We start from the raw sequence: 24033 nt of genomic DNA on the forward strand, positions 1-24033 counted from the left end.
TAGTCTCAGACCCCGCAACGTCAGATACAAACATCAGATACGAACGGCTCCTGTCAAGGCCTACGAGCACCGGCTGCAAATAAAACATGCAAAAACCGGTTGCTGCATGAAGGCTGAACAGAGGCTGAACAGACTCAGCCGTCAGAAATGTCAACTACCATTGAGGACAAGTCAAGGTCGGCGATAAAAGGCCGGGTTGTTATGTATTAAACTGTTCATGTCTAAAGGATCTTTATTCATATTTACAGAGGGCTTCAGACGAGTTGATTTTAATGCAAACGATGAAAGGACAAACCTTTCCTTCCATGACGCACTGTGTGGCACGTTGCCAGTAATACTCGGTGTCACAAATGGCCGTCGGTGGCATTGTTGGAGTAAATTGAAAGCAAGCAGGGAACATAATCCCAGTATTGGAAAGCCTTTCTGAACAACATTTCATTAGCATGTTTTCAGTCATTATAGTGGGTTATTTAATGAGACGGTGCCAGCAGCGCATGTTAATACACAGATAAATACCAGAGAGGAGGAATGCTTGTGAACGGCTGCGTAAAAAAAAAAAGAAGGGTAATGGAATGAAACGGCCAAGGTCACTCTGACAACAGCCGGCTTAACAGACTCGACCTTGAGCTGTATATATGTATATTAAACCTCGGCTCTCACGTGCATTAACGTTGCTTTTTCTATGCCTGGAAAGTCTGCTTTAAGTGCTTAGGTTGAAAATGGTGTGGGATGAGATTACATGCCCACTTCACACTTCCACACGTGTCTTGTTTCTATATGATTAATCCTCTTGTCTTCTGTGAACAATGATGCAAAACTAACTTTACAAGACAGGAAAATGATTTAAAATTATGTAAATGCGTGGTTAGATTTTATATTATATATATATTAAAATATTTTGAACATCTTCCAGTGATCTACCAGTGTGCCTCTAGTAAAATGTCATGGATAAGTACAGGTAAAGTATGTATTTATGTGTTTATACTGTACTGTAAATATGTTATGTACGCTACATTTAACCAATCCAGTTCTGTAAAATAAGAAAATAGTTTCGTTTCGTTCTCAGCCTCACATTTAAAAGACATCACATGTTTAGTCATGTTTTCTATGCATCTAGTCAATCTAGTCTCAAAAAGATAAACCGACTCGATACAGAAATGTGTAATAAGGTTGTGAGCCTGTATGTCCTCTAATTAAGTAATAAAGTAATAGCAAACCAGACACAGCAAACGCATCCTATCACCACTAGAGGTCGAAAAAGCTCATAGATTCCTTAGCTCAACTGTAATAACTGGGGTATAGCTCACCTCCAGGTCGGGGTAGCTGAGTACCACGAGCTGGGCACAGGCGTTGACGTCATCCCCTTTGATGAAGGAGAGGTCCACTCCTCCCACTCTCTCCAGGCCCGAGAATTCACGACTCTTCTGCCAGTCCTCCGTGTCCTCCTCCACCACCTGCAGTCTGAGACGAGCCTGCTCACTGCGAAGAGGACGGTACCCGGGTCTAACAAGTGCAGTCTTCTTTAGGTTAGCGACTGCTATCACTTTTTTTTTTTTTATCCAAAGCTGGTCACAAATTGGAAAAGACGGCACTCTCTACAAGCAAACACTCAAGGCGCTGGACAAAGGTCCTCTCATTGCAACATCATCCAGGAGTATCTCCTGACCTTTGGCAGCTTTATCTTAATGATACTCAGTGATCAGGCTCCTTATCTCATACTACACTCAGATAACAGGACATCTAGGACAACCAGCAGAGCACACTGTGTCGCGCAGAGTGAACCAAACTCCTGGAACTCAACATCTGGTTGTATAAGGAACACATGTTTTAATGTGGTGGAATCTAGCGGTTGTTGTTTTATAGTGAATATGCACCTGTCCTCTGTTTCTTCTGCTTTTTGCTCCTGTATTCTGAGTCCAAAAGCTGGGCTACACACAACACACACACACACACACACACACACACACACACACACACACACACACACACACACACACACTTCAGAGCTGAAGATGGCAGGCAGCATAAGGACATTATATGGAATCACGGTGTTATCACTGGCCCTGTCATTACAAACTCACAAATCAATGGCTGCTGAGGACTGATGGCGCGAGTCCAGAGCTGCTGGCAGAAGAGTTACAACAACACAGGGACGCAGACAAGTGTAGCAACATCTGTCAGCGCCTTATGTTGCACTTTGTTTGCTCTCTTCTGTTTTCTTTTTCTTTTTTTCAACAAGCTAATACAAGATTACAAGTGGCTACACAGCTGTGACGTCAGTTATACTGTACGTACAGTAGGCTATACCGCGTCATGATCAGGTGTATAATCGGGAGAACGCGCTCTGACCTCTCCCACCCTTTCACCAAATCCTCTGCAGGAGAAGCGAACATCTGTGTCGGCCTGGAGAAGAGGATGCAGTCAGCTGGGGAAAAAATGTATCTTTTAAGAAGTTAAAATCAGCGGAAGCAATGCGCTCGTGCTTCCCTGTTTGGCTTCCGCTTACTGACGTCATCACGAGGGCAGCGCCTGCGTCTCGCGCCAGTGCGGAGTTGAGTTGAGTGGGTACATCCTTCCACCTCGTGGCCAGAAGGGCGAATTACACTGAGAGAAAAAAAGAAAAGTAAAATGTTCATGCAGCCTTTACTTGTAATGACACTGTAGCAAATGTACCCTTTCTAAAAGAGAAAAAACTCCACGCTTACACGGGGAGAACATGCAAATTCCACACAGAAGGAACCCGGACCCGACCCGGGAATCGAACCCGGGACCCTCTCGCTGTGAGGCGACAGTGCTCGTTACACTACTAACTATTTTATTTTTATTTTGTGAAGAAGGCGATTATTATATTTATTTCAATTTATGAAGCATCCAATGTATGTTTATTTATTCAGTGATGTATTTAATTCATACCCAACACCCAAAGATATAGAATATGGTAGCTAATCAATGTGGATGTGAATTCATGACAGTGCCTAACTTTCACCAGCAGATGTCGCCATAGAGTGTGAAGCTTCAAGCATTGAATCGTTTTTACGATACAATTGGATTGAAGTAAGGCTTCTTTGGTTCATGAGGCTTCATTTTGCCATCACTACCGTACCGTCACCTGTTTTAATACGTCCATGAGTCATGATTGTAACATCTGAAATGTATAAAGTGGAACGGATTTGATCGTGAATTAATGAAAAGGGCGCTGGACAAATTAGACCCGTCATGCACTAATATTTTAATGGGAAATGTGTGGGGGGGTCCAAACGACTTTTTTTAAAAGGTGGGACCCCCGCTCTGTATATGGTGGCCCATGAACAGATCCCTTAATTGATGAAGACCCTCTTGTCAATGTGCTTCCCCTCAGTTGAATGACCTGTTGTCATGGCAACCGCCGACCCAAACACGGAGATTACGTAATGCAAAGGTCTACGTTGATCTAAATCAGATATTAAACATTAGCAATGCTCTTTTTGGTGTCACGAAAGGTTCAATAGCATAAAAATACAAAATAAAAAAAACTTTCAATGAAGACGATTACTTTGGGGGGACTGAATTCTGATCTTTTAACAAAAACAATCCCTAATATTTAAGATGTACGGTTTATTCAAAACCTTTGATATAATAAAATGTAAATACAAAATGAACTAAACGCGTATGTCAGAAAAGAAAAAAACATTCCAAAGTGTTGTTTTTCCATCCTTTACTGTGACGCCATGACTTCTAATGCAACCTGAGTCCCGGACAAACGAGTGCGTTTTTTAGGGGAACAGTCCGAGAACAAGATGGCTGTCTGGAGGCAAAAAAAAGTATCTTTCTTCTTCTTCCACAGGAAAGCGGCGTTTTAATGCGCCCCACCAGCGTCATGTAAACAACCCACTAGGTAATCACTTTGAGGGCTTATTAGGCAACACGTTTAAACGCTTATAACGGCGTCTCTTCAACGAAGGAGGACCTCGTCCTTTTAGACGGACCCGAAGACCGGAAAGTTTTCCCTCACGGTTTGTTGGGAGTGGAATCTCGAATGTCTCGATTTTTACATATTGTGTTAACTTTAATGTGACGTAGGTTAGCTGTTTGACTAACTTTCCCTGCTTGTGTCTGCTTTGTTTGAGGCGTTTGCGTGTAGAAATCCGTCAGCCGTTATAAACATTTCGCTTAGCTTGCTTTTTTTTGGTTTCACAGATGCTTCACCGTAGCTAACGTTAGACTGGAAACCAACCGACGTTAACCGGACCATGAGCTCCTCCCGAGTCCGACCACAGAGCCAGACCGGCAGGTCGCCTCACGGACTCGACTCGGGCGAGGGGATAGAGATGGAGAACATCCAGCATCAGGATCTGGGTCTCGGGGGCGCGATAGGCACGCCGTCCCCTCCGTCCAGACAAGCGTGGAGCCGCGACAACCCGGGGTTCGAGCACGAGGATGAGATCATGGAAGCGGACTGGCCCCCGGCGAGTCCCGGGAGGAGGTCGGTGTCCACGGCCTCGAGCAGCAGCTGCAGCAGCGGCCTGGGGAGCTACACCGGCGCGGGCAGCAGCACACACATCCCCCGAGGGGGACTCTACCCGACCCCGACTGTGGATGCCCGGCAGCAGGGCAGGCACGACCCCAGCAGCTGCATTAAGCAGATACTCCAAAAGATCAGAAGTTAGTCACTTCATCCTCTGTTTACTTTTTAATAATAATTATAGATATGAGATATAGTCATCAAACACAATGGAGATGTGTCATATGACACAAGAACATTACATATGATGAAATATAATATAAAAAACTAATTCCAGTAGATAAAAACTATAATAAAGAGGTTATTTCTCTTTCCAAGAGATCATTGTAAAATCATCACATCAACACAACAGGTGACTGGGAACTGTATTTCAGCTCTTTCTCGAGTCTAAGGAAGACAATAATCTAAAGTTTTAGTGTAATATTTTTGTATAATCATGTCTTCCCATATAGTGTTTTCTTTTTCTCTCCTTTGCAGTTCTGTGGGGCACCGAGCTGATGGAGGACAGTGACAGCAGTCGAGATAGGTACCTCCGGAACGTACTGAGGGAGATGATTACGTACATCACGTTCCTCATCACTATTTGTATCTGTAAGTAAACACTATACAAACACACTATACCTGTAAAATTATATAAGATTTATGGTCAGAATGTCCTTCAGAAGAGTCGTCAGAGGTAATTATAGTGTCTTCACACTGGAAATCTATTGATTAGATATGGGTATAAGTGGCAAAACATTTAAATAAGTTGTTCATGGTTTTTGCGACAGCTCCAGGAAGAGAGCTCAGAAAACTAAAAACAAATTATGAACTAGTATTATTAAGTCGTCACCCAATGCTTCGTTTCCTGTTAGTTGAAAATTATATTAATTTATTGTAACTGAAAAAAAGTAAACTATAACTAACAATTAATAACATAGCATCCACACTTTGAGCACTAGGCCCAGCTTTTAAATGGTCACACAGTTTCAGGAACATGCTCAAAATACGTGCATTTATAATCTAATTACTTGTGCTCTAAAAGACACTGAGCTAAGTGACTTTGAAATGGGCCGACCCGGGCGACTTGCTTGAAGCTGAAAAGTTATTTTCCTCACAATGTATGTAAGGTATCATGGTTTTGGGATGACAGAAAAATCATAAAATCACAAATTTAAAATGTGTGTAACGAGAAAAACTTGTGTTAAGGCTTTTTCTACCCTTTTTTTTTTTGCTGCGATGAAAAAAAAGTCAAACTGTGGTTTAGGGTGGATCAGGAAATTGTTTCCTGGATTGGGGCATATTCTGGCAGGCGGAGCTCGGCTATTAAAACAGTTTCCAGAGCTGCTCCCCGATGAATACTGAATGCTTAGCAGAATAGTAATGCATAGGTGAAATAAAACCACGTTTAACCTCATTTTTGTCAAGCGTCATTCCAGATGTAAAGAGCTCATTTATGTACACATAAAGCATTCACTCTGTGTTCATTACATGCAATGTAACAAGTGCTTGTTACATAACTATTGCTAATAGTAATGGTTCTGCTATATTGTGATTTACTCTGCAGTGACCTATGGGATGGTGAGTGCCAATATGTACTACTATACCAAAGTCATGTCTCAGCTATTTTTGGATGCGCCGCTGTCTGCTGGGGACCCGTCCTCTTTCAGAACCCTCGCAACCATGGAGGATTTCTGGAAGGTAAAATGCAAAATTAATCTATGTTTTTACATGAAAAATGCCTTTCCATCTTAGATATAACCTTCATCATTGTGTTACACCATGAGCAAATAAGTGCTTGTAATCAGGTTCCATGCAAGTATATAAAGGAGAAGTTAGACATATTGGAAAACACACATATTCACTGAGTTAGATGAGAATATCCCTTTGAAATCACAATAATTCAAGATCTGGGTATGTCTCCTGTCTGAATGCTTCCGTCTAGCTTCCTCCGTGTCGTAATCCTGACTGTCCTGCACTTGCAGTTCACACAGGGTCCTTTCCTCGACGGCATGTACTGGGAGGTGTGGTACAACAACAAGAGCCTCCCAGAGAATCAGAGTCTCATATACTACGAGAACCTCCTCCTCGGGGTGCCACGCCTCCGGCAGGTCAAAGTGGGCAACGAGTCATGCTCCATCCACGAAGATCTGAGAGACAAGGTTCAGGACTGCTACAACATGTACACCCCGTCCAACGAGGACACCACCTCTTTTGGCCCCAAGAATGGAACGCCGTAAGTCTCAGGCTGGAGCCCATCCCAGCTGACAGTGGTGCCCTCTAGCTATGAAGGGACAGTTTAAACCACCACACCTCCGTGCCCTCTCGTGTTCAACTATATTATATTAGACTTTCTAAAAGGAAGCTAGAGCTGTTTCATATATATGATGCTATCTTGTCTTTCTGTTGTCTGGTAGGTGGGTGTATACGGCAGAGAGTGACCTGAATGGGACCGGCTATTGGGGCCAGATATCCAACTATGGAGGCGGAGGATACTACCAAGACCTGTCTCGTACGAAGGAGGAGTCAGCCACCCAACTACAGTTTCTCAAAGACAATCTGTGGCTGGACAGAGGCACCAGAGCCGTGTTTCTCGACTTCTCTGTCTACAATGGGAACATCAACCTTTTCTGCATCGCCAGGTAAGAATCCTCATTTGTATCAGTTGACAAAACAATCATTTAAATGTTAAATATTAGCTATTTTTTGTGAGAATTTTGTTGATCTGACTTGATTAACCTGTCAGGTTGTTGGTGGAGTTCCCTGCTACTGGCGGGGTCGTGACCTCCTGGCAGTTCCAGACAGTGCGTCTGATACGATATGTGTCCAGTTGGGACTACTTTGTGGGTCTGTGCGAGGTGGCATTCTGTCTGTTCATCCTCTACTATGTGGTGGAGGAAGTGCTGGAGATCCGCATCCACCGCCTGCATTACTTCAAGAGCCTGTGGAACTGTCTGGACGTTCTCATTGTCGCGGTGTGTATCAAAGTCACAGTCGGGACGATCACAGTCATATAATAATCATTTCAACGAGATTGACTGAGTTTTGTTGTTTTTCTCTGGCGGTTCTCTTTTTCCAGTTGAGTATTGTTGCTATCATCATGAACATAACCAGAACAGCCATTGTTGGCAACCGACTGAAAGACCTGTTGGAGAACCACACGGCTCACCCCAGTTTTGAGCCTTTGGCCAACCTGCAGGTCCAGTTCAACAACGTGGCTGCAGTCATTGTCTTCTTCTCCTGGATCAAGGTATGAAATGTTTCCCTTTGGTTCATAATCCAGTCCAATACGATAATAGTGAAAACACAAGAAACCACTCCACTACCGATTAATCATTCCTCGCATTCCTCGCAGCTTTTTAAGTTCATCAACTTCAATAAGACCATGAGTCAGCTGTCCGGCACCATGTCTCGCTGTGCCAAGGATCTCGTGGGTTTTGCCATCATGTTCTTCATCATCTTCCTGGCGTATGCTCAGCTCGCCTACCTGGTGTTCGGAACCCAAGTCAACGATTTCAGCACTTTCCACGCCAGCATGTATGTAATCCAAAGAAACGCTCGCACACCTACAAACCCCTATGACTGTTGTTTAAACATATTGTTTCTGTTTGTGCAGATTTACCCAGTTCCGTATCATCTTGGGAGACTTTGAGTTTTCAGAAATCGAAGAAGCGAATCCAGTGCTTGGACCCATCTACTTTACAACCTTTGTCTTCTTCATTTTCTTTATTCTCATGGTGAGTGGGTCACCTGTTGTGTTGAAGTCTGTTCCGCCCCACCTTCACTAACATAAGAACACCTTCCCATCCTTTCTCTGTAGAACATGTTCCTGGCCATCATCAATGACACATACTCTGAGGTGAAGGCCGACATGTCCCAGCAGAGGTCTGAGATGGAAATGACGGATCTCATTAAGAAGGTATTGAACTTCATCCGTCATTCTTTTTGGCTGGGCTGAGTAAAACAGTAGCAGCCATGGCAATAATGAGGGAACCGCTCCAGAAGATACTCCAAATATGCAATTTTGGGGTCTGGTTGTATCTCCATGCAGGAAACCCTGAATGTTTCAAGTAGCGCACAAGAATGGTACCAAAGACTATGAGCTCCTAAACATGTGACACGTATTGGCAACATGTTTGCTAGTTTACTTCTGCAGCGGTGCAGTTACATTACTTAAACTGATTTGTTTGGATATGTACACATGTAAGTGTCTGTATTCCTGTCTGTCAGGGTTGTAACAAAGCTTTGATGAAGCTGAGACTCAAGAAGACAGCCGTAGACGACATCTCCGACAGTTTGCGTCAGGCTGGAGGCAAACTCAACTTTGATGAACTCCGCCAGGATCTTAAAGGGTGAACAAAACCTCAAATAACACTAAACTTATTCCGATGTTATTTCAATGCTATGTGTCTTTAGCGTGTTCTGTTTTTTTTTTCTCCTTTGCTCAGAAAGGGCCACACAGACGCAGAGATTCAGGCCATTTTTGCCAAGTATGATCAAGACGGCGACCAGGAGCTGACGGAGCACGAACACCAGCAGATGAGAGACGACCTGGAGAAAGAGAGAGTGAGTGATGATGCCAACGGCAACACGCCCTGCATGTGTGTGTGTGTGGTTGTTAGCTTACGCTCAGCTCACCTGCAGATGTTCAGTGTGTCTCTGCTCACTCGCCAGGAGGACTTGGATCTGGAACGCAATTCGCTGACTAGACCCAGCAGCGGGCGGAGCTTTCCTCGTACCCAGGACGACTCGGAGGAAGACGATGACGAGGATAGCGGCCACAGCTCTCGGCGTCGTGGCAGCAGCTCGGGGGGTGTCTCCTACGAAGAGTTTCAAGTGTAGGGAACTCTAATAAATATTATTATTATAGTACTGCAACTTACATGAAGGTAAATGCTTTCTTGGTGGTCAAACTATGTAATGAAGATTTTTTTTGTAAATTACCTCAAATGCGTCCATAATTTCTTGTTGCTTATCGTCAATAATATGGGCTCTATTTTGAGGTTCCCTCTCAGTGAAAAGCATTGCCGTTTGTCATACTAATCTAAATGATTATGACTGTATGACACTTTTAACATGCCATATAATAAAGGGAACGACTCTCTTGTTTCTCAGGCTGGTGAGACGCGTGGACCGGATGGAGCACTCTATCGGCAGTATAGTGTCCAAAATAGACGCTGTGATCGTGAAGCTGGAGACCATGGAGAGAGCTAAACTCAAAAGGAGAGACGTACTGGGCAGACTGCTGGACGGAGTCATGGAGGTGAGGTGCAGGGGAGACACAGGCAGCTCATAGCGGCGCATTTAGCAGCTTTAGCAGGGCCAGATTAGTTTTTCTGAAGAGTTGGCAGAGACCAAAAAAACAGCGAAAAGGAGTGGGAGTTTTACATTTGCATTATTGAGATGGCCAGAAATATGATAAGTACACAAATAACATGGTTCCATAGCTGGATATGTTATTAGGCAATTACAAGTTTGCAACATCTACTTAAAAGGTGAAGTCAGTGGTGTGTTTACATGTTTCTACTGCCTCCAAGTGGCCAAAAATCAGGTATTGCAAGTTCAAGTAACTGGATAACAAGCCAGCTTTGTGCAATGATCTGACTTCTTAAACGTATCACAGGAAACATTTTCTGTAATCGAGGAAAAGAAAAACTTGATTTCTCTCCTGGGGAAAGCTGATTTCATCTCAAATCACTAATAATTACCCTAAATAAGCCATGCTTTGATAATAACACGGGGCATAAGGAAGAAAAGAGAGTACTCTCCTGTTGCATGAACTGCATATGCAGATTACCAGTAGCCAGGTTACAGCAGCGCACGTCGTCAACCTGCTTTCTCACGTAAACAAACCGCACAACTTAACCTGTTGTTGTCTGTCAGGACGAGCGTCTGGGACGGGACACAGACGTCCACAGGGAGCAGATGGAAAGGCTAGTGAGGGAGGAACTAGAGCGCTGGGAGTCTGACGATATGGTCTCACAGGTCAGCCACCCGCAGCAGGCCACCCCCGTCGGCCCCCGGCCCCGCCCGTCCTCCTCGCTGTCCGCCGACGGCCTCGACGCCAGCACAAACGGCAGCAACCACGTGTGAGGACTTGGCCCCGGCGAAGAAGATTCCATGCTGGCGAGAAAATCTCCACTGGAAATTTCCCTGCAGCGGTACAAGTAATCAAGATGCTATGTCTTGATTGATTACAGAGGAGGTGACAAAAATCAAACGCATTCCACCTCGAATATTTAAATGCACTGAAAGAAAGTGAGGTACAACTAAACGTATTTACTGAAGCTATTATCAAGTATTACTTTTTAACAGGATGAAAGGAAACGTGGTTGAAGAATAATGAAGGATTTACAGCAGTGATACATCACAGTATTAGTAATGGATATAATACACCAGCCTGCAAGCATACTCAGTTGTACTCAGAATACACAGTGTATGATTTTAGTATTACATGAGAAACATGCTCACCTGCTTTTGATTATTGTATCCACACATATAAGCATTTACACAAATACCAAAAAAATGCATTTCTGTTAATTATGCTGTTTTTTCATCATTTTAATACACAGTAGGTACAAGTGTGGCGCTGTCATATTTACTCATCCTCTGTACATCAATTAAGCTTCAAATTAAATAGCTTATTATCATTTTATGATACATATTGTAACTTAAAACAAGCTTCGATTTGGAGTGCATCTAGTGTTCATGGGAAACCCATGCATTTATTATTATTTTTCCTCTGTGCCTTACTTTTTTTTTTTTTTTTTTTTACAATCTATTTCTTTTTTTTTAATCTTTTATGCTAAATAAAATGTTATTAAAATATAAGTTCATTTTATTTATTGCCCATTCTCTGGTTTGGATTATTATTAAGTGAAAAGAAGACAACTTTAAACATGACTCCGCTTAATTAGCCAAATCATTATTGTTATGATCACACTTCCATTCTTCCTTGCTTATGGTTATAACTGTAAATATATATAAAAGTGTATAAAAAGAAAAGTGAAATAATACATTTTATTTTGTATAATACACAATCTACCCTACTTTAATTTAATGCAATATTTCTTTAGCAGAGGAATTGTCTAAAAAACGTTGTTAATGTTAAAATACAGTACTAAATGATTTAAAATAAGCTTTCTTTTATGTATAATTTCCTAATAATGTGGAACAAATTATGGGAGAAATGCAGAATCCACTTCTATTATTTTAGCTTCATTGAATTTGTAATTCCATATTGATTTCACTGAAAGAAAAGCTCCATTTAAATCAAAGTAACAAACTGACCTGCTGTGCACTGAAATACTAGAGGTTACACTTGCAAACACTGTCATATTACCAAATTACACAGTTCTTTCCAGAAAAATTCTGGAAATTGTTATTTGAAAAAAAAAAATGGACCTGTAAAATAAAGCGTTGCCAAGTATTCTTTACAATATGGTCATTACTCAAAACTTCAGCAATTAAATCAACAGAATAACAGCACTTAAAAAAAACACACAAAGGCCGACTTTACAGGAAAGTATTTATACATGTTGTCAAAAAGCTGTAGCATAATATAAATGGATGTTTTTGTAATATAGCTGGTAATTCTAATCGAAGAAACTTCAGGTATGTTTTACATAAATTCTGCTCCCAGAATCCTCACCAGAGGAAACAATCCCACTGGACCAGGTTTACACTCATATTTCTAGCAGCTATAAAGCTTTTGTTCGACATGAAGAGACGACACAACCGATATCGGCTGGATGACAAAAAACAATAAGACTTCCAGGAAATCAACAATCATTCACAGTGGTGCTTAAAAGGCAATTCCCACCGGAGTCACAGCCTGCTGGCAAGAGATATACAAGTCTCAGCTGCCGTACCACCAGACTACGGAGCCGCTTCTTTCTGAGGCTGAAGCTCCTGAACTCATCCTTTGCCCTTCAACGTATGATATAGTGTTGCTTTTTGGTACCTTTTTCTTATGTAGTAAAATGGGACTACAAACTGCATTTTGTTGCACGACCCTGTGTCGTACAGTTTCAATAAATGAAACCTTAAATGTAGGCTATATATAGAATTTCTCATTATATCTATATGTGTGACATAATTCTATAATATCTACAATTCAAAGTAACCAGTGATCAATTAAAATCAAGTGAAATTTGTCAAATGCTGAAAACTACAAAGTGACAAAAGTAGTGAAAAGAAAAGTCTGATTTTCAAATAGTAGCCCAAATGTAAATATTCATAAATAAGAAACACATCATACATAAAGCATATCCATGTCACAAATGTGACAAATAAAGAACATTGTCATTTTAGCTCCTAAAAAAAACACTTAAAAAACGCTTAACGACTTCTAATTGTGACATTCTTCGCGAACATCTACTGGCCTGGTTCCATGAGGAGAAAAAGAAAAAGATGCATAATCACACATTTAAGTGAATTTGTTGATGTAGCGGAGTTTCAGATATGCAATGACCAAGAATGTGCACATCATAATGAGTAGAGCCACGTGATTCACCCAAAGTCCCCAGGTGGTGTAATCTATTTCCAGGTGGTCCAGATGCTGCTCTCCTGTACATCTGAAATCATAATCCCAACTGGTCACTCACACGTTCAATATCAATACTCAAGCAGATCTTTTTGTAGTTCGGTAGCGAGAATGGAGAAGCCATAATTTGCCACAGAGGTGATGAGACATAAACCGGGGCATAAACAACAGCATGCGGGTCTACTCACATCAGGCCGACTGTGCTCAAGTCGCCGGTTGCCACCACCGACGTCAGGTTGCTGTTTTGGATCAAAGCCTCGTTGCATAACTTCAATCCCACAAACTCATTGGCCTGCAGGGCCTGAACACAGACGGCATAATTCTATATTATTATCAGGTTTGTTGGTAGAAGACACATTTATTTAAAGAAAGTATTTGTGATATTACGTTATCATCATCATCATCATCAGGTAAACTCAGTGAAGCAAAAGCCTGAAATGCATTTGTCAACTTATAAAAAACAAGATATTGGAGTAACGAAATGAGGTAATTTGTCAACCAGAGATCTACTGTATCTCACAGTCTTCATCAGCGAAGAAGGAAACAGTGAGAGGCGACTGAAATCTCTGGGGAAAAGCTAGTAAGTAGACCTTGAGTTACCAATAAGTTTGTCAAACTGCTAAACTTGAGGAGATCATTATCAAAAATGATGTAAATGATGTGTTTGTTAAGTTAATAAATAATGGTGTTTGCTTAATATCTTTTTAATCGTTTTTTAATGGTAAATTATTAAAGTATTTGCTCAACTTGGGACCAACGCCTTTGTTAAACCACCGTACATGTACACAGTACTGAACTTCAACAGCCACATTAAATCCGTTATGAAGTCAGCCACCTACCCCCTGAAGAAAAATATTAACGATTAAAGGACTTTTGTCTCAGCAGGATTTGGAAAAACGCTTTCATCTTCAGCAGACTCGACTACCGTGACGGTGTCTTTACAGGTCGCCCTAAAAAGTCCATCAGACAGCTGCCGTTCATTCAGAACGCTGCTGTTCGAGTCCTCAGTAAGACCAAAAAAGTGGATCACATTACTCCAGTTCTCAGGTCTTTACACTGGCTTCCTGTCTGTCATATAATTGATTTCAAAATACTGGTTTACAAAGCACTGAATGGTTTGGGTCTGATCTTCTGCTTAGCTACGAACCATCCAGACCTCTCAGATGGTCTGGGACAGGTGTGCTCTGTGTCCCCAGAGTCAGAACCAAACATGGAGAAGCAGCCTTCAGTTTCTACGCACCACATATCTGGAACCAACTTCCAGAAAGCTGCAGGTCTGCTGCAAATCTCGGCTGTTTTAAATCAAGACTGAAGACTTTTCTGTTTGCCGCTGCCTTTCAGTAAACAACACTATCTATGAATTTATTATACTGCACTGTCATTTCTATTCCTTGATATTCTTGTTATTATTTATTTATTTTTTAAATGTTTAAATTTTGATTTTATTGGCTTGTTTTAATTTTTTTTTTTTTTATGTTTTATGTAAAGCACTTTGAATTGCCCTGTTGTTGAAAGGTGCTATACAAATTAAATTGTTAAATTGTCTTGCCCTACAGTGGATGAACCTTCTCGGTCACATGCTGAGTCAACTCTTGAACTATTAACATAAAGTCCGTACTATGCCTTTTATTGCAGCTCTTCCTGTCAAAGCCTCCCTTTAATTTTGACTTACCGCGAGGCCATAGCGAGGAATGCTGAAATACTTCAGCCAAGATATCCACTTCTTCATGTTGGGGAGGTTCACCAGCAGACCTGAGAAAATCTAAAAGCACAAAACAATATAAAATCCGTTGATACTAACAGGCTGTGGCTGCACTGATGCATCTAAATGGATGGAAGCCACCTGGGATTTTAAATAGTCAGACTAACACCCAACAAATTGTACCTGAAACCTAATTTGCGTGCGTCTCTGTGTTTTTCTCGTGTGGCTCACCATCATGAAGACAAAGGTGATGGTGATGTAGATGGTGGCGAGAGACACGACGTTCTGGTTGGCCGAGATGGCCATGGCCACAGAAAAGGCTGTGATAGTCACCAGAGTCACGGTCAGCACGAAGGTGAAAAAGGCTGCAGGCGTGTGTTTTAACCCTGAGTGGAGAGAGAGAGAGAGACACACACAGACACACACACACACACAAATTCCTGTTTTTGTTACTTTCATCGCCACCTTGACTGTAAAGCAGTTCGGAGGCTCAGTTGAGTGAAATTCAGCTCTTCTTTGATTTGATAGAGAAGAGGGAGACACTTTTCCCGTTAGAGAATGAAACACTCATTTAAAGTCAGTATTTGTATAATAGGAGCCTTTTCCACCCATTGATCTGTCTTACCAACGATGAAGTAGATGACACAGCTGAAGGTGACGGAGGTGAAGGTGCGCAGACTGATGTCAGACATGATCTTAGAGAGGAAGTAGACAGACACTCTGTAGTAGCCGCTGATGTTCTCGTGCCTGTCAAAAGAAAAGCCAAGCAGAAATCAATTATCATCATAGATGTCATCGGGATGTCAGTGTCCTGCATGACTTCCTGGCAGATTGCATGCTAGATGACGATCGATTCCCCGGCTGTAGATCACATCTCTGGTATATGTTCTTTTTATCTACAGTGGGCTGTTCTGTGGTTTTTGACTGGCAAGGATTACACCTCATACGCATCCTGTTACATTGTTAATTTACTGGCAAGGATTACACCTCATACGCATCCTGTTACACTGTTAAATTACCATTAATGTTGGTGCATATCCGCGGGATAAGATGGATCTTAAAGTGTATGAGTAATGTAACGATGGAAAGGTTACGTGGCAGGAAGAGAGAACTTTGAATTGGTAAGTTAAATTAACAGTTGAATAAATTATTTTCCTCCTTGTCTGCCCGTCACAGCACAGCTTTCTTTAATTAACTCTCCAACTATCTAAACAACACACGTCTACAGTCTGTATAGATATTTAAACCTCTTTTACATACAAAAACAGTTTCCTCTGGGTGATGAAGAGCTCCGCTGACGACACGGTGCTGAAACACTGGTTGGTCGTGATGAAGAAGAAGACACCCATCCTGTTAGAAGAACAGCAAAAAAATATATATATATTTTTTTTTTAAAGTTCATTTTGAGTCTCTCTCGGGCTACAACAGGTTTTATCTGATATTCCACTATGTACTCTTAGTACTGGTCCCAGGTGTTCACAGATAAAGAGCACACTACCTAGTGTGTAATACAGATATATAAAAAAAAAAAAGGATTGAAGCTTTGCCAATTAGTGTTTGCCAATACTGTTCTTTGCCAAATCAACGAAAGGTGAGCTTTAGTTCATTTAAAACACAGTAACCAGCGTGTGAGTGATAGTCACTAATATACAATACAATATATCATAGACTGGACACGGGGGGAAACAGCTAGCCTGGTTCTGACCACAGGTAACAAAATCCGTCTGTCTGCACCATTGTAGCTCCTTTAAGGTGGAATCCATACAAAACCATAAAAAGTGTTCATGTAAAAACAACACATTCATAAAATTTCTGCTAATAGTCTTATTATAACTAATAAATACTTAAAGAAGAAGACGTATTATATATTTAAAATAGCTTAAATGCAGCTCAAAATTGTTTAAAAAAAAGGTAAAATACTTGAAAAATTACCACCTCTTTTGAGTTTAACTCGAATAAAACAGGCTATGTAAATTAAGCAGCTTTGCCTATTTACACTGATAGAGAGTTGACTTAAAAGGGAGTGCTGGCTCCAGATTATGGTGCTAAATGCGATGCGGTCCGTATGTAAGAGGACTGACTCCACTTTGAAAAAGTAACTTGAGACATTTAAGCCGTGTACACTGGTGTCGGCCATACTGCCTACATTCACCATGAATATAATGACATTAGGTCCTTATATTCCACTGAACCATACACAGAAAAAAAGAAAAGAGGGAGGCCATTGAGATTTCCGATGTGCTTCACTGAGCTTGTGAGTACCAGGTTGTGCCCAATAAAACACGGTAAGAGGATTAACCACGCAGGAACTGCTCTGCTTTTCACACTTCCTTCTTAAAAACAAGTGACTGACTTAAAAACCAGAACAGTTATCGGCGAAAATATTTCAATAATCAACATTATAGGCACATAATATTCTAGATTAATAATCTAAATATTATATCTGTTTGCACATTATAACAGGAAGCAAAAGCTTTACATCATAAACATGCTCATTGTTTTTGTTATCCGACACTTTATTTTATATCATGTTTGTGTGTATTTAATATACTTGAACTTTATAGGCTGATTCAGTATTTTTTACTAAATGCACTTGAATTTGACTTCTTTCACACATTGTAACATTTTTCAACCATTATTTTATTCTACTCACGACATATTTCATTTTATAATAATAAATAAGTGTTTTTTTTTTATTGTAGAATTAGCAGACAACCTTTACCGGGGGGGGGGGGGGGGGGGGGGGGGGGGGGGGTCTCACCTGTTCTGCAGACCACTGTGATCATCTTTGACCCCAAAGAAAATGACTCCTACGATGATGGCGAGGAAAACATGGACGATCAGCTGCACAGACAAAAACATGACAGATTTAAATAGAAGCACTGAAAACCACCTAGAAAGTCCTGTTTGTAAAATTAGCATATACCAACATCCTTGGGCTGGGTTTTTTCCTCTAATGATCTTTGCTAAGCGTTGAATGGTGAGTTTTATGAAGGACATAAATTCTGAAGTTATTTCCCTCCTTCATGCACACTGGAAATAGATGAGGAGGTGCCAGAAACCTCCACTAAACCAGTTTCTCATCTAATTCAGTCAGTTCTTCTCATTGTCGACTGTCATGAATTATATTTGAAGAAAATACAAATAATTGAAGCAGAAAGTCCTCTTTGACAGAAAAGCCAAACGTCCTGGGGGATCAGGGTTCAAGTGGACACCTTGTTTCGGACCAAAACTGGTGGTGGGGGGGGGGAAGGGGGATGACAGAAAAAGAGTGAGAGAAGTGAAAGCGACACAAGTTTTTAATCCCAACAATTTACAGATTATGACGGGACTAAGTGGTTCCCAGGGTGAAGGGATAAGCTAATAAGGTTGAGCCTTTTTCACCTCATTCCCCACAGCCCCTCATGTGAAAGCGGGGCAGTGGAGTGATGGGTCATGATGCCATCATGTGATGAGTCCCCGGACCGGGGCCAGGGGGGCTTTGGCCAGATATGATATCAGTTCAGATCCTGGCCCAAAGAGGCAAGAGTGGGGTCACAACAGTCACCAAAGCCGATTACGGCGCCCACACCACCTAGAGCCCCTCTTGCAGGATTATTTTGACTTATTTAGGGCCAATTAGCTGTTAATAATTCTTAAAGTGAGGAGACTTCTGACGGCATTTTGCCCCATTGGGGTGACTAATGAGAGCATTAAGTCTCGACCCCTCCAGAGTGGTGTCCATGCATCCTGTTCATGATGATAACAGCACTGACACGGATTATTCTTATAATCTCTTCACTCTTTGGAGTGTTTGAAAAACAACATCGTGTTCAAACCTCAGACCTAATAGAAAACTGAGATGTTATAAATATTTATCTGTCAGAGGTGGAGACTTGAGGAGGACTTACTTATTATTTGATTTATGTGAGACGTGATGACCAAAAATATTAATAACTAAATAAATATTAACTTAGCTTTGTTCAAAGACTTAACTGTTACCGCTGCCTCTAGAGAAAATTCAAAAAGGATCTTCTATTATTTGATATGGAAAAAAGTAGCTAACAAAAACAAAATTTGTTTGAACTTGTTTGCTTTTGGTGAATTAGAATAAGATCGCTACTCTGACGTACGAATGGTAAATACGAAGCTGGAGCCATCGGCTGGTACACTGGAAACAGAGGGAAACAGCTAGCTTGCATCTGTCTAAAAGTTAGAAAAAAAAGAAAATCTGCCTAGAAAAGTTGGAAACTGCAAGTTGGAACTAATTCATAGGAAAATGAGTCTTCTATCAAATTTGAGCTCATGACGTGTCATATATATTACCACTGTGGATGAGATTTGTGTTTCAGGTGAGTGACAGGGATGTGTACCTGGGCCACGGACAACTGTGGGTTCAGCAGGAGGTCCCGAAAGGTTCTCTTAAGAACCCAGTATAGCTGGTGGAAGAAGGAGCAGTTGTAGGTGATGGCGTGGGATGTTGGATGTGAGACGATGCTCTTAGCATGGTTGATGGAGTCCAGCTCAGCTCTGGTGTCCCTGAAGTAGCTGCTGTTCCTGTACTCCTCCACCAGGTGCTCCTGGATGCTCTGCCTGGAGCTGATCACCTTCTCATAGTCCAAATCTGGAGAGTCCGAATACACGGGAGAAATTTAAAGACATATTTAAGCATCGGATGTACTCTTCTCCAATCCCAATGCTCCTATAAAGCTTTGGATTATTGATCATATTATAATTTCTCTTCATATTCTGCTTTGAACTGTAATTTGTATTGTTCTGTTAAGTCTGTTCTATTCATTTTTATCTTTTTTTTTAATAAATGTACTTTAAATCACCATGTTGAAAGGTGCTAACTAAATAAACTTGCCTTAAAACCTCTGATCAGATATTATAAAGAGACATAAAAAAAATGCTTTCTGAGCTATGGTTGTTCTAAATCTATAAACACAAAAGGAAAAACACACGGTTCAGGAACATTAGACTGAAGACAGATCATCTTGCCGGCAGTATTCATGGCGGGATTAATAAACGCCGTTACCTTCACAGCCATGCCTTTTTGTCAGGTTTGAGGCGACGGTGTTTCCATTAATAACATCCAGAAAGAAGTCCGCTGGGTTGTTGTGGGGCTCACAGATGTAGCCTGAAACACAGACCACAATCATCCATATTTAATAGTAATACATGTCCAAGACTGCTTCATATTTTCATTCATTTTGTATCAGGAATACTATAAAGATGTCAGATATCTTGTGGGGAGAATATGTTTCCACATACTCACCAATGTTGGTGAAGTAGTCCAAAGTGCTCGGCGCCGGTCCGTGATAGACCATTTTACCCCCGACCAGCAGAGTCAGAGTGTCAAACAGCCGATAGATGGAGTATCGTGGTTGGTGGATGGACATGATGATGGTTCTTCCATGAGTGGCCATTCTGAACAGACACACAGTAAAAAAAAATATATACATATTAAAAGTAAATACAATAAAGATGCCTTCTTAATGCAAAACAAACACAAATTATACAGGTAAAAGAACAAAACTCTTGCCTTTACTTCTTTGTTTCATTATATTAACACTTAAAGAAGAGAACAATCGTTTCCATATATTTTTTAAACTGTGTCAATTAATTAATTATAATTAAACTGTCAAAGTGAAAAACATCCAAGAACACCTGACAATTAACAATAAATCATTATGAAACTGTGATACAAAAGTCATACTTAGACATCAAACACATTTTAAAATTATAATTTTAATGTAACTTTTGACAAGAAAATGGTTTAAGTCAAAAGTGGCAACTCTTTATATGATCAAATATGAATAATGCTTAAAGCTATTTTCATTACAGTGAGCACTAAATGCAAATGTAATACATAATCGTATGTTCTTGTATGATATTTTCATAAGCCTAAAATCTGCTCTAAATAAGGTCATTCGGTTTGAAACACAGAATCCTTTTTCTCTGTAAAAAAGGCAAAAAACCTGTTGCAATGAACGCTATAGACTGGGACCAAATTCAATTGATCCTGTCATAAGGTAGCAAACCATGTTTTCAATTTACCAAAACATTTGTATTTCATCTCATTTAACAGGTTTAGTTTTGGGAAACAGACAAAGCTACAGACTCTGAATATAATCCACAATAAAACCAGAAGAATGACAGAGAAACTTCTTTATTACCTTTTCAGCAACAGCAGAACAGAGTGGGCGGTGCTGGCGTCCAGTCCTGTGGTCGGCTCGTCCAGAAAGAGAACGGAGGGATCGATAATCAGCTCCATGCCGATGGTCGTCCTCTTCCTCTCTCCTCCGGAGATTCCCCGAAAAATCGGGGTGCCAACCTGAAGAAAACGCACAGAAATCTGTCATGATTCTCACCTGGGGACCGTTGCATGAAGCAAGTTTAGTGTAGCTCAAGCACAGTCGCTATGGCAACTGATGCTGGGAAATGGACAGGGTCCGGAGCGCATTTTTTTTAAATACATTTCTAGTCTAGAAATGTATTAAAAAATCCTCAGGAATCTTCCAGAAAAGGCACAGTTCTTCTCAAACTAACTTGTTGACCCATCCGACCCAAACGCACACACTTATTTGATTGGATTCCTCTAAGCCAATCACAGTGTGCCACATCATCTAAAGCGGGCTTCTCCTCTCGCCTGCTTAAGAATAGCATGCACGCTCAATTATCTTTACTGCTTAAACCGGACTCAACAAATGAGTCTGATTGTCTGAACTTGAATTGACCTTTTCGGAGCCGCTTCAGCTCCGACTGATTTGTTCGGTTGACATGAGTCAGATTTTGGAAATTCGCAGCACTTTTTTTAGCTCAAGTTATGGACCGGGGCCCTGGTGTCTTGATGGTTGTGTGTGTGGTTGTGTGTGTGTGTGTTTACCTTGGAGTCAGCCACCTTAGTGAGTCCCAGTTCTTTGATGAGGTGATTGACTCGAGCCTCTTTCTCATGCTGCGTCACGGAGCTGGGCAGACGCAGTGCTGCGGAAAAGTGCAGATTCTCTGTCACGGTCAGGGTGCCCATCACCACATCATCCTGCGAGGGGAGACAAGAGCTTGAGGTCAAAGGTCAGAGACAGGGAAGAGAATTGTTGACTTGACAGTGTTTAGAAATTCATAAACAGTTAGCTGGCTAATCATTTAGCAGCTGAAGAGCTAGATATGTGGAGTTGGTGGAGATTTGACCAGAGAGTGAATATCAGACATCTATCAGGTGGACACAAACTTTAAAAAAAATCTGTTCATGCAGGTAAATAAGTAATTATAACAATTCAAAAGCACCTGAACTACATATCCAGCGAGGAACTTGAAGTTCGGAGGCTGTGGTGCATTGTCAATGAGCACTTCTCCTGAGAAACCTGAAGGATCCTTTCTCGCAGCCAGAATATCCAACAGTCTTTCAACAAAAACAATGTGGAAAATAAAAGGAACCTTAATAATTACATTTTCGACAAATGGTGGTGACTATTTAGCATTCATTTTTCTTGGAGAACAGTATTATACTCACGAAGACTTCCCACTTCCAGTCGGTCCAAGAATAGCATTGAGGCCAGGTCTCATAATCCCACTGCAAGACAACGACACACAATTCTCTGTAAACAATTCAAACATAATTTGGGTTCAAATTCACTTCACTGCTTGTCTCACGACACAAATGCAAGGAATAAGAAAAAAAAATGATTTTTTTGTGTGTCGGACAAGACAAAACACTTTTAGCACTTCTTTAAAATACATTTTCCTTCCCCGTTCCAAATAAAATAATATTCATGAGAAGATTTTGCAGTTGTTTCAAATACCACAAACATTTATTTAACGCCGTAGACGAGGGGGGGGGGGGGAAACACTGTGGTGTGAAAAAACTCAATAGCAAATCCTTTGACTTCAGAGAGAAGTTTAACAAAAGCATCAGAAAGAATCAGCGCTATAAAACAGAATTAAAAAGCCTGGAATAAAAGCCTGGCAGTGGATCACGTGATAGTGTTTAATTCGTTTCCCTGGCAGACCGCTCTCGAGTGCATCAGAGAGATTATATGCACGAAACCATGCTTAATATCATATAATTAACCCTGAGGCGGGAAAAGGCCCAAGAACTTGTGTGAAATGATTCATTCTTCCATGGGAAACGTCAGCAGCGTTTAATACCATCAGAAAGAAACCCCATGGAAGAGTCTTTTCACTATTGTTCTACGCTGGATTAGGATACAGTGAGCCATATTGAAATACAATGAAGAACCACTGTTCTTTTTGCTGTCTTCCAAATTAACGAATTACTTCGATGCCTTTTTTTTTCCATATCAAGCCAAAAATGATCAATTCAGCCATGCTTTTGGTAAAGTTAGAATAAATAAGCTGTGAAACCATATCATTAACAATTCAATAGATTTTCTTCTGAGCTTTGTCAGCAAATGATTAAGTAAAACAACGAATGATCACTAAGCCCCAGTGCAAAAAAAAAACGATGCATGTTGTTTTTCTGTGACAGCCGCAGCATTTCAGAGAGCGAATGATAAGAAAAACAATTGTTTCAACTGACTTGAGGTCGGACAGTATTTCCTTGTGGGAGATTTTCCTCTTCCAGAAGAAGCCGCTCTTCATCGTCACTTTGTACTGGATGTTGTGGAAGCTCACGACGGAGCCGCACGGCTGCTTGTTGTGGTTCAAGGCCGTGGCGACCTCTGACCCGGCCGTCCCGTTGACGCCGATGTCACCGGTCATTGCCAAGTTGATGTGACAGGCTCGCTCCATCTTCCCGTGCAGCGACGATCTGACAGAAAAACAGTCTTTCACTGATTTGTTACTTGCTGGTGTGATATCCTCACTCAAGTAAGAAAAGTTCATCAGGGTTTAACGCACAGCAGATATGGTGTACTGTATGTATGGCTGCTGTTTAGGATCGTCTCTTTCTACTGAATAAAGTGGCAAAAAACCTCAACAGCACCCCCAGCTTATATTCATTATTACCAACGTTCCGACACTAAACTAGTTTTTCTTGTTATATTATTATCTGGAGGGTATTAAATTATTTTGCATAAGTAGAAATGTTCAAATGCTCATAAAAATGTCTCCTTCAGGGAACGAGGCTAAGTTTATCCACCTTTGGTAATGCCCTGAATGGAAAATACACTGCTACATAAGACAAAGACCAATCAGTGTTGGTTATGGTAATACGAATTGTTTGAAACTAATGCATCTCAAAATGAATAACACAGATCGATGCTGTGGTGTTGAGTCACTTAAAATATAAGCCTGCACAATAATATATATATATATATAATAATATATATTAGAGAAAGATAGTCTAGAATTGTTAAATGGTACCGT

The 24033-nt window shown here is 41.0% G+C and overlaps 3 protein-coding genes across 5 annotated transcripts in view; 1 reads left to right on the forward strand and 2 right to left on the reverse strand.

Moving 5' to 3' along the window:
• LOC311011477 (endonuclease V-like) overlaps positions 1 to 2502 on the reverse strand; it is a 47009-nt gene extending 44507 nt beyond the window's left edge. Inside the window, exons 1-2 of the mRNA XM_084006435.1 lie at positions 2350 to 2502; positions 1308 to 1479 (exon numbers count right to left, since the gene is read on the reverse strand). Of these exons, the coding sequence (XP_083862561.1) occupies positions 1308 to 1479; positions 2350 to 2393 (216 nt within the window). The 5' untranslated portion in view covers positions 2394 to 2502. The remainder of the gene's footprint in view (positions 1 to 1307; positions 1480 to 2349) is intronic.
• A 1221-nt stretch (positions 2503 to 3723) lies between these two features.
• pkd2 (polycystic kidney disease 2) lies at positions 3724 to 11063 on the forward strand. Of its 3 annotated transcripts, none has more exons than XM_084005809.1 (16): positions 3724 to 3874; positions 4177 to 4641; positions 4979 to 5092; positions 6048 to 6181; positions 6466 to 6716; positions 6898 to 7122; positions 7227 to 7455; positions 7560 to 7730; positions 7836 to 8017; positions 8097 to 8217; positions 8301 to 8399; positions 8711 to 8832; positions 8929 to 9046; positions 9158 to 9318; positions 9596 to 9743; positions 10364 to 11063. In XM_084005809.1, exons 2-16 carry the CDS (start codon positions 4230 to 4232, stop codon positions 10571 to 10573), a joined length of 2697 nt encoding a protein of 898 aa, XP_083861935.1. In that variant the 5' UTR covers positions 3724 to 3874; positions 4177 to 4229; the 3' UTR covers positions 10574 to 11063. The 3 variants fall into 3 exon arrangements, with proteins under 3 accessions (XP_083861935.1, XP_083861933.1, XP_083861934.1); XM_084005808.1 differs by having other exon boundaries at positions 3725 to 3874; positions 9155 to 9318; XM_084005807.1 differs by having other exon boundaries at positions 8929 to 9318.
• A 1845-nt stretch (positions 11064 to 12908) lies between these two features.
• On the reverse strand, positions 12909 to 23336 carry abcg2d (ATP binding cassette subfamily G member 2 (JR blood group); the record flags this gene model as incomplete). The annotated part of the gene is made up of 15 exons (XM_084005271.1): positions 23246 to 23336; positions 22220 to 22279; positions 21994 to 22108; positions 21596 to 21748; positions 20886 to 21043; positions 19985 to 20136; positions 19745 to 19846; positions 19080 to 19330; positions 17489 to 17571; positions 15988 to 16077; positions 15353 to 15474; positions 14959 to 15113; positions 14698 to 14787; positions 13214 to 13326; positions 12909 to 13056 (listed from the first exon to the last, which is right to left on the reverse strand). The coding sequence occupies exons 1-15, from the start codon at positions 23305 to 23307 to the stop codon at positions 12909 to 12911; spliced, it is 1854 nt and encodes a 617-aa protein (XP_083861397.1). The 5' UTR covers positions 23308 to 23336.
• Between the last annotated feature and the right edge of the window lie 697 nt (positions 23337 to 24033).

The sequence above is a fragment of the Eutrigla gurnardus genome (genome assembly GCF_963514095.1).
Source record: "Eutrigla gurnardus genome assembly, chromosome: 3".
In the NCBI taxonomy this organism is placed as follows: Eukaryota; Metazoa; Chordata; class Actinopteri; order Perciformes; family Triglidae; genus Eutrigla; species Eutrigla gurnardus.

Coding starts and splice junctions, on each gene's coding strand:
- pkd2 (XM_084005807.1), top strand. CDS start 4,230: ATGAGCTCCTCCCGAGTCCGACCACAGAGCCAGACCGGCAGGTCGCCT. Junction 5,093..6,047: donor CCTCATCACTATTTGTATCT/GTAAGTAAACAC, acceptor TTTACTCTGCAG/TGACCTATGGGATGGTGAGT. Junction 6,717..6,897: donor GGCCCCAAGAATGGAACGCC/GTAAGTCTCAGG, acceptor GTTGTCTGGTAG/GTGGGTGTATACGGCAGAGA.